The 9,344-nt window shown below is 35.6% G+C and overlaps 1 protein-coding gene across 1 annotated transcript; it reads right to left on the bottom strand.

Moving 5' to 3' along the window:
* Positions 1-389: 389 nt before the first annotated feature.
* Positions 390-3,401, bottom strand: LOC102914416 (taste receptor type 2 member 140-like). The gene is made up of 2 exons (XM_006996983.2): positions 2,966-3,401; positions 390-2,235 (listed from the first exon to the last, which is right to left on the bottom strand). Exon 2 carries the CDS (start codon positions 1,935-1,937, stop codon positions 1,002-1,004), a length of 936 nt encoding a protein of 311 aa, XP_006997045.2. The 5' UTR covers positions 1,938-2,235; positions 2,966-3,401; the 3' UTR covers positions 390-1,001.
* Positions 3,402-9,344: the final 5,943 nt, after the last annotated feature.

Genomic DNA, 9,344 nt, shown 5'->3' on the forward strand with positions numbered 1-9,344 from the left:
ACTTCCTGCCTGGCTACTAGCTAATCAACATTTTATTTATCAACCAATCAGAGCAACACATATTCATAGTGCACAGAAAGACATCCATAGAAATTGAGGTATCTAGAGAAATTGATATTTCACATTGATATTTTATTAATCATTGTAAAATCTTAAAAGAGCTAGTGATTGATGTAAAACTGTTACTCATATCAGTTCTTACACTTAGATGGTCCATATTCAAACCTCTCTTCATACAGCAATGTATATATTTGCATCTTTTCTGCCAAATCCTGAATTGTTTGGCCAGTGCTTAATGTACATGTAATTTCCCCAAATTCATAAGGTTACATGCAACTGAAAAACATGTGGTGTGTACAAGTTTGTACACACAAGATATTTTTATTGTTCTATCCTACAGCCCACAGCAATCTTTCCTCCCATCATTTCTTATTACCTCACAGACCTGACCACCTCTGGTGGGAGTCTATCTACCTCTCCTCATAATTCTCACAAGAGCCAAACTCCCTCTACCTCTTAGCAACCAGCCTGTATGGATCTAAAATGAGAAGGGCTGCAAACAGAACAGGTGACCTCTATTCCATCACATTCTGACAAGGCCCATTCATCTTGCAGAGGCCCCTTTCAAAGGAATGGCTTTGGGCCATTTTAAACATCTGCTTCATTAAGAAATACAGGCACATGTGATGTCTCTAAGTCTAGTTAGATAATGTTAGCCTGCTTTGGGCTCATTTCCTCCTGGCATAACACCTTTCCTCTTTTCCTACTTTCTCACAAGGATCTTACATGAACAAATTCTTCTCTCTCTTGCAGAAATGATATTCACATCCAGGCCTTCTGGGTATTTCCAGAAAGCTTAGTAGAATCCTGTCTGTCTTCATAATAAACTCTGTCTGAAAGCTGACCCATCTCTGACTCCTTCCTGCATCTATTTCTCCCTAAAAGCTAAGACTTATGAACTGAATTTTCTATAAAATTTGGAAGGTGATTTCTGATATGTTTTAGGGACCCAAGCATTCCACATCTTTGAGTCTGCACCTCAGCCACCAGAGCACAGGAAAGGATGCCTGTCTCAGATGAGTGTTTCCTAGAATTAAGACATAGGAGTGGCCTGAGGGAAAAGCAATGGCTATACCTCGTAAAAACAAAATAATTAGATATTTCTGCTGAAAGTCATCATTCCAAAATTGTAAAAGAATTGACAGAAAGAAAGCAGCATATAATAATAGGAAGATGATCACACTTTGCAGGGTCTTTATGTGGGCTTTGGAACTGACATCTCTGGAACCTTTAGCATTGTGATGCATGTTCTTCAAATGTCTCCATAGTGAGAAGATGAGCAGGAGGAAAGTTATCAGAGAAACAGAGAAAGGGATGAGTGTGAATATAGTGTTAGTGATTAATAGATTAGAAAACTGAGTAGAGTTACTGGAGATAACACTGTAGGACATATTGTCTTTGTGTCCATCAATCCAAACATCAATACATCTGTTTATGACAAAAATGTTTAAAAACAAGGGGAGAAAAGATCCTAGCAGCATCACTAAAACCACTTTTTTAACTCTCCATTTTAGGTATAGGAAAACAAAGTTTGAGAAATTGGCTATCTTGAGAAAATAAAAGATGCTGAGGCATGTAGCAAGCCAGATGCTGAAATGGTTGGTTATTGTCCAGTGTATGCTAGTTATTTTAATGAGATTTTTAGTTTTAATTGGAAATGGGAGCAGCACATATACCAATACATTTGTGACTAGTGTGCACAGAAAAGCAAATCTAGAAATGGCAAGAGCCATAAGGATTTGATCCACTGTAGAAATCGTTCTTCTCTTGACCCAGTTCTTGATGTTCACCAGCACTATGAATATATTTCCTAAACTTCCCATTATGAGTTCAACACTTAAAATTACTATGATTATGGCATATAGAATAACACTCATTGTAACCACTAAGATGCCCTGATTTCTCCTACACACCCAAGGATCTGTTAGTTCAATCTTCCAAAATGTTACTTCTATATGGTTCTCGAAAATTCATGGCATCCATCATAAACTCATATATACAATATCAAGCAAACATTTGATTTACCACTGAGTTGGTTCACACAGTTTTGTTCATAAAACATTTTGTGCTACCCTAGAAAGTATAGGTGAAGTTCATGAAGATAGCAAGTGCCTTCCATACTGCATCCTGATGTCCTTGTAGTTGATGTTGAAGGAAACACTGAATTTTCATGCGCTGTCATCAAAATAAAGATTTTTTTTATTTGCATTGTTTTTCTGTTATGTTTCTCTACATATTAAGTCTGGATACGTTTTTTCTTGACCAGAAATACTACAAACTTTTAACTAAAATAACAAACCATAAAAGCAAACAAATACAGAGAATATGAACTTCATTAAATACATCAAAATGATGTCTGTGTAGGGACTTACGCATGTTTTATACAGTTCTTCTTACCAACTATCAGTTGGTAATAATCTCATTGACACTATTACTCCACCAAGAATACTGAAAATAGCAACCAATTTATTTTACAAGTTCATGCAAAAACACAGTAGCACCCACTAACACAGAGACATACATTTTCTTAAATACAAGCCCTCCTTACTCTTCATTTCAGTTATTCAAGCTGCCATGTACTTATCATTTGTTTAGCACCCAACTCATGCTTAATACTGTTACAATTGACAAAACATTCAATATAATTGCTTCAAGAATAGTCAATCAACTATAACCACTTTGTAAACTTGTGATTCTTTTATCCCTCTACATGAGCAAAACTGGAAATCATCCTACTATGTGATAAAACAGACAAGAGCTCAAATTCATTCACCTGCACATCAAGCACCCTCCTCATTCCCTGCGTCTCTCTTGTTAGTATACCTGTTCCCCCATATACAAAGCAACAAGGAGCTTCATATGCTATATATTTCTCTCTGCATTGTACTGACATGTGCTCTATTACCTTCACTGTAGGTGTCAAGACAGACACAGGATGATGCAGTGCCTAGACTCGCAAGGAATGAAGCATGACATCAACATTCTCCAGGAGCTAAAGGGTAGTCAAAGGAACAATGACACAAATGCATCAGAGTGACCAAGATAACATAGAAAGCTACAGCAAAGGCTTCAGTGAAATTTATGGGTAGTGTACAAGAGTAAACATGCCCAGATTAAGTCGATAACTCATCAAAAGCCAGCTTGAACTACATGATGAGACAGTCTGAAAATAACAACCTTTGAAGATTAAAAAGACATGTAATATTACAATGTGAAGGATGGGCCACAGTCTAGAGCAAAGAATTAAAGAATACACATACTAGGAAACAAAATTAGCCCCGTTATTTAAAAGTTTTGAGGGAAATGACTAAGAATAGAAGCATGACAATACTATCATTACAGAGAGAAGATCCTCCTGGCATGGCTCCTTCACTACAAAAAGGAGGAAGAAGACAATGAAAAGTGCAAACCACCCAGGCGTGGGGCTGAGTGGAGTGAGTGATAGTACTGAAACTTGAAGGTCCAGTCTAGAAAATGATAGAATTTATCATTATCATTCACTGGCAAAGAACTACACTCAACCCAGGTCCTTCCCTGAGCCCTTCCTCTAACCTAATGCTCTGGATAGGAAATATCTGAGCTTCCACCAGAATAGCAGTTCCTAAGAAACAGGCTTTTCCAGACAGAATGACAATGGCACCAAGAGCAGTTCACATTTGTTTTATCTATAGAACACAGGACAGACCATCTCCTCAGAAAGGGCTGTTCTCTTTAGGAATTTCCTCATAAATCTTGTATGTATGTGTATGATAAATCAAAGAATTTCATGCAGATTTTGCTGAGTGACAAGTTTTGTATGCTGTTTTATATGCAAGAAATTAAAGAAGGTTTAGCAAACCACTATTCTGCCTGTGTATCTCTGTATTGAGATCATTACATTTATGATAATTGTACTTTATTTTTTAATGTACTTTATTTTTAATTATGTATATTTGTATCAGTGTATGCCCCTGGGCACCAGAGACATCCCCTGAAGCTAAACCTGTAAACTGTCCGCTATGGCAGTTGTGAACTGAACTCAGATTTTCTGGTCTCCTTCTTTTCAAGAGGCATAAGACGCTTAAACACTGAGTCATCTCTCTAGCCTCCTATATTTTTTATGTAAATTAGACAAGATTCTGGATCACCACTACTCTAATTTTTCAGAACTTCAAGCAACATATTATGAAATTCCATTTACTTTGTTATTGTATTTATTATATTTTTATTATTGAAATATTTTTATTACTATTTTGAGAATACCATACAATGTTCATATCATATGCACCCTCCTCTCTGAAACTCCTCTTGGATCCACCTTCACCTCCCTACCCATGCCATTTTCTATCTATCTATCTATCTATCTATCTATCTACCTACCTACCTACCTACCTACCTATCTACCTATCTATGTATAAGCTATTTCTGTCTTTCTGTTTCACTCTTTCTCTGTCTCTGTCTCTGTCTCTCTCTCTCTCTCTCTCTTTCTGTTTTTTTTTTTTCTTAACCCATGAAGTCCATTTTGTGCTGCCCAATATTTTGGGATATAAGACCTCAGGTCTATGGTTGACTGACCAGGTGTTATATCATTAAAGAAAACAGATTTTTCCCTCTCCTAGAAGTTATCAGTTACCCAAACTCCTCTGTTTGGAGTAGGAATCCATGCCCACTCTCTTAGTTAAGGGTTTCTATGACTGTAATAAAAACACTGGCTAAAACCAACTTGGGGAGGAAAGAGTTTAGTTCACCTTACAACTCTAAGGTCACATTTTTATCACTGATAGAAGTCAGTGTAGGAGCTGAAGACAAGGCCATGGGGAAACACTGTTTAGTGGTGTGGCATATTCTTAGCTTATTCAGCCTGCTTTCTTTTATAACTCATGACCACCTTCCCAGAGTTGACATAACTCAGACTGTACTGGGTCCTCACACATAAATTATGAATTAAAAAATTCCTGATAGACTTTTCTATAGACCAATCTTATAGCACTATGAGTTAATATGTGCAAACACCCATTGTTTCCAGAATATATTTTTCTTCCGCTTTTACAAACTTTTTGTACTCTTTTTCTCAAAGACACTTCAGTATGAGATTGAAGGGGTGTGATACAAGTGTCCCATTTAAGACTAAGTACTCTGGAGATATTCTCATTTATGCAAATGTGACATGGGTATTAAAAGAGTATCCCATCACTTTATGATATAATTGAAGACCTACTACACAATATGAAGCCCATATAAGATTGTATTTTAATATCACTTTCACATTTTGAAGAAGAAAACAGTGTTTGTCCAATATAACACAGACAGGTAGATAGATTTGATAGGTAGTGATGACAGATGATAAATAAATAGATAGATATTGAATATATTAAAGAAAAGTAGACAGATGGTAGGTGATATATAGATTGATATGTAGATGATTATGATGGCAATGATGATGAAGATAGATAGACAGATGTTAGATAGGTAGATAGATAAATAGAAGAAAGAAGAAAGAAAGAAAGAAAGAAAGAAAGAAAGAAAGAAAGAAAGAAAGAAAGAAAGAAAGAAAAGAAGAAAGAAAGAAAGAAAGAAAGAAAGAAAGAAAGAAGGAAGGAAGGAAGGAAGGAAGGAAGGAAGGAAGGAAGGAAGGAAGGAAGAAAGAAAGAAAGAAAGAAAGAAAGAAAGAAAGAAAGAAAGAAAGAAAGAAAGAAAGAAAGAAAGGAAGGAAGGAAAAAAGAAAGAAAGAAAGAAAGAAAGAAAGAAAGAAAGAAAGAAAGAAAGAAAGAAAGAAAGAAAGAAAGAAAGAAAGAAAGAAAGAAAGATGACAGGCAGATGATAGATGAGTTTGAAAGATTTGAACAGTAATCCTTATTCTTCTATAGAAATTGTTATAGTCTCCATAAGGGAACTGTAAAATGCCCCAGAAAGGTCAACATAACCCTTTACAATTTGTTAAATACAGCTTTTATTCTCCCTGATATTTTTTGTTTTAGGGAAAAGAAGTGTCAGAAAGAACTGAATGTTGTGTTTAGTGTACAAAGACTCAAACCAGGAGAGGACAGTATCCTTGAAAGAAGTCTCTTTCAGTACTGCTGAGTAAATCAGGATGAAGACTCACTGATGGCTCTGTCAAAGTCAGGATTAGGAATGTGGTGATAGCCAACAATTATGGAGTCCTATTAAAAACAAGTAGTCAAAGAGGCTTTAAAGTCTGAAAAATAAAATAATGTGATAGGCAATATTATGAGTTCAAGGACAAACATGTCTACAGGAACCTGAAAGAGAGAGAGGGGGGAGAGAGAGAGAGAGAGGAACCTGAAAGAGAGAGGGAGAGAGAGAGAGAGAGAGAGAGAGAGAGAGAGAGAGAGAGAGAGAGAGAGAGAGAGGAGAGAGAGAGAGTTAATCTTTGTGGTTACTCCGAACAGAAACCCCAAAGTCTCTCACAGAGTTATTAGGTTTGAGGTAATTGAAGAGACTGAGGTAATATAAGTCTGCCCAGAAAAATGAAAATGAGAACATTTAGCACACAGTTAATGAAAATTGGTTAAGTATTAATATTCTTAAAAATCTATAGCTTTAGACCACAAACAATTTCTCTAAGGAGAGAAGTATATAGCAAGATTTTCTGGGACTTTCAGGAATAAGATTTGAAATGAAACTAGTATTTGGTGACTCAAGAGAGTCCATGGTCAGTAGCTAGAGTTTCCAAAAGCAACATGGTTCTAAGAGATTTGACTCCATCTCAAGCTGATCTAGTAGATTTGCAGTTATTTACTTAATCCTAAATATGTAAATGATATTTGCTGGTGTGGTAGCTTGTCAACATCTCACATTGCTTCCTGACCTGTGGAGTGTGGAGCATTATTCTAAGAAGGACCAGGGGAAGCCTATCAATCTCTCTGCCCCTGGCAGATAATGAATAAGAGGTTATAGCCACATTCTCCAAGAAATGAAAATGATTATGAAAGCATAAATATCTTATGTCTTTCCATATTGCTAGTAACTGTATTTGAGGTCTGTCTTAATGAGATGGAATAGAGGGTGAACACAGATTGCCATGGGTTTTACTTTGTATTGTCAGATGCTCCTCAGAAAGTGATGTCATTACTGAGCAGAAGAATAACACCTCTCAGACTTTGGTATGTGGCTCTTGATATGGTAAATGCTTTTCAATTATGTTATAGTCATGATTGGGTATATCAAATAATTTAACCTCTGTTTCTTAAGAACTATAGCATATTTCACACTCTTACAGCAGAACTGTAACATTTTTCTGTCCCCTTTCATTAATCTTTTTCAAAGACTGTTTTCATTGAATATAGGGCACTAATGATATTTGCCCAATTGAAATCTGCAAGTAACAAATAGCAAAAAATATTTCTGAAAATTATAAGAAAAAAGCATTCTGGAAGAGAGTATTATTTAAGAAAAGAAAGATCCTGAAGAGACAGATGAACCACACACATACACTGTTCACAATGTTGTAGGGGACAGTAAATGGATATACATGGGGAAACATCTTTTCTAGAGTAAATTTCATGTTGTCTCATATATCTTAAAGCTAAAAAAAATTGTCACAGAATTTGGGGACCCAACAGCAAAATTTTAGCTAAGAATTTGGTTTATAGTAACATTATCCAGCACTTGGAGAGTATCAGTCAATTGTCTTAGCATACAATTTTTTCCAATTTCTCTTGTTGCTCAAATTGATTAGTTTATATCCAGTTATTACTTGTTATTGCTTTGGACATACTTCCTAATTTTGACTTTGACTATGATGATCCCTAAATTTGTTAAAATATACTCTGTAATGTAACTTTTCTTGGGAGATATGAACAAATTACTATTTATTACAGGAAATGTATAAAAAATGAAGAAAGGATTCAATCCAAGTCAATTGTGGTAAAACAGTGAGTTTACTGAACTAACAATATCTAAGAAAGGGAGCCTTAGTCTTTCTCATGGATGAGCCCACTTGATTAGTTATCCAACAACAAATCATATACATACAAAAAAACAAATAAACTAATCAAGTTTTAGTTATATATTTATTTGTGTGTGTATCAGTCATCATTAAAGAAAAAGAGTTCATGAATGTGAGCAAGAACAGGGTATGGGGAACAGGGACATGGAAGGGGTTAGAGCAAGGAAAGGGAAGAGGGGTGTGAAAATTTGGGTGTAATTGGCCCCCATAAGCTCATAGGGAGTGACACTATTAGGAGGTATGACCTTATGGAGTAGGTGTGGTCTTGTAGAAGGAAGTGTGTCATTGTAGAAGTGGGCTTTGAGGTCTCATATATGCTCAACACACCACTAAGTGTGACAGGCCACTTCCTGTTTCCTGCAAGATGTAAGACTCTAACCTACTACTCAGCACCATGTTCGCCTACATGCCACATGTACTACAATGATGATAATGGATTTAACATCTGACCCGTAAACAAGCTACTCCAATCAAATGTTTTTCTTTATAAGAGTTATAGTGGTCATGGTGTCTCTTCACAGCAGTAGAAACCCTTACTAGGACATGGGGGAATGATATAATTATATTTTAATGTCAAAAAAGGATATCTAAAAAATAAAAACAAATACAGAAGAACTGCCATCAGCATGATTTGGCATTTGTGGGCACAAGAACAAAAATGGATTGCACTACAGATGTAAAAACTACATAGAAAAATACAATACATTTCCCAATGATAAAAAGTTAAAAGAATTGCTAATTTTCAAAATAAGTAATATAGACAGGAATATTGGAATACACTCAAAATTTTCTTTAAAATTTTCTAAATTGATAATAGATTTGAAACAATAGAAAATGTACATCTGATGTTTAATTATATGTCATTTTTCCAGATGTTCTAAACTATGAAGTTATATTTATTTGAATACAGTTAAATGTTACTACCTTTTCAATGTCTCACACACATACATACACACTTTACCATATATTCATTAATGACATTAAAACCTTCAAAAGTCTATTTTATGATATAAAATTATATTACATTGATACTAAGAGTTCCTCTATTTATATGGACCATGTTTATGTCATTCTTTGTAGAGCAACATGCATCCTTTCATATTTTGGACAGTGCTTGATTCATATAGAATTGTGTAAAATTCCATGGGACTGGACTAGGCCCTCTTCATAGGCAAGACAGTTGTTTAGCTTGTCCTGCTTAAGGGGTTCCTGGCAGTAGGATCAGGATACATCCCTAGTGCATGAGCAGGTTGTTTGGAGCCCAGAGCTATAGCTAGAATTTTTTCTGCATCCTGCCCGTCCTGCAGCTACTCAGGCCCAAGTAACATACAGAAGC

The sequence above is a fragment of the Peromyscus maniculatus genome, chromosome 3 (genome assembly GCF_049852395.1).
Source record: "Peromyscus maniculatus bairdii isolate BWxNUB_F1_BW_parent chromosome 3, HU_Pman_BW_mat_3.1, whole genome shotgun sequence".
Taxonomy (NCBI): domain Eukaryota; kingdom Metazoa; phylum Chordata; class Mammalia; order Rodentia; family Cricetidae; genus Peromyscus; species Peromyscus maniculatus.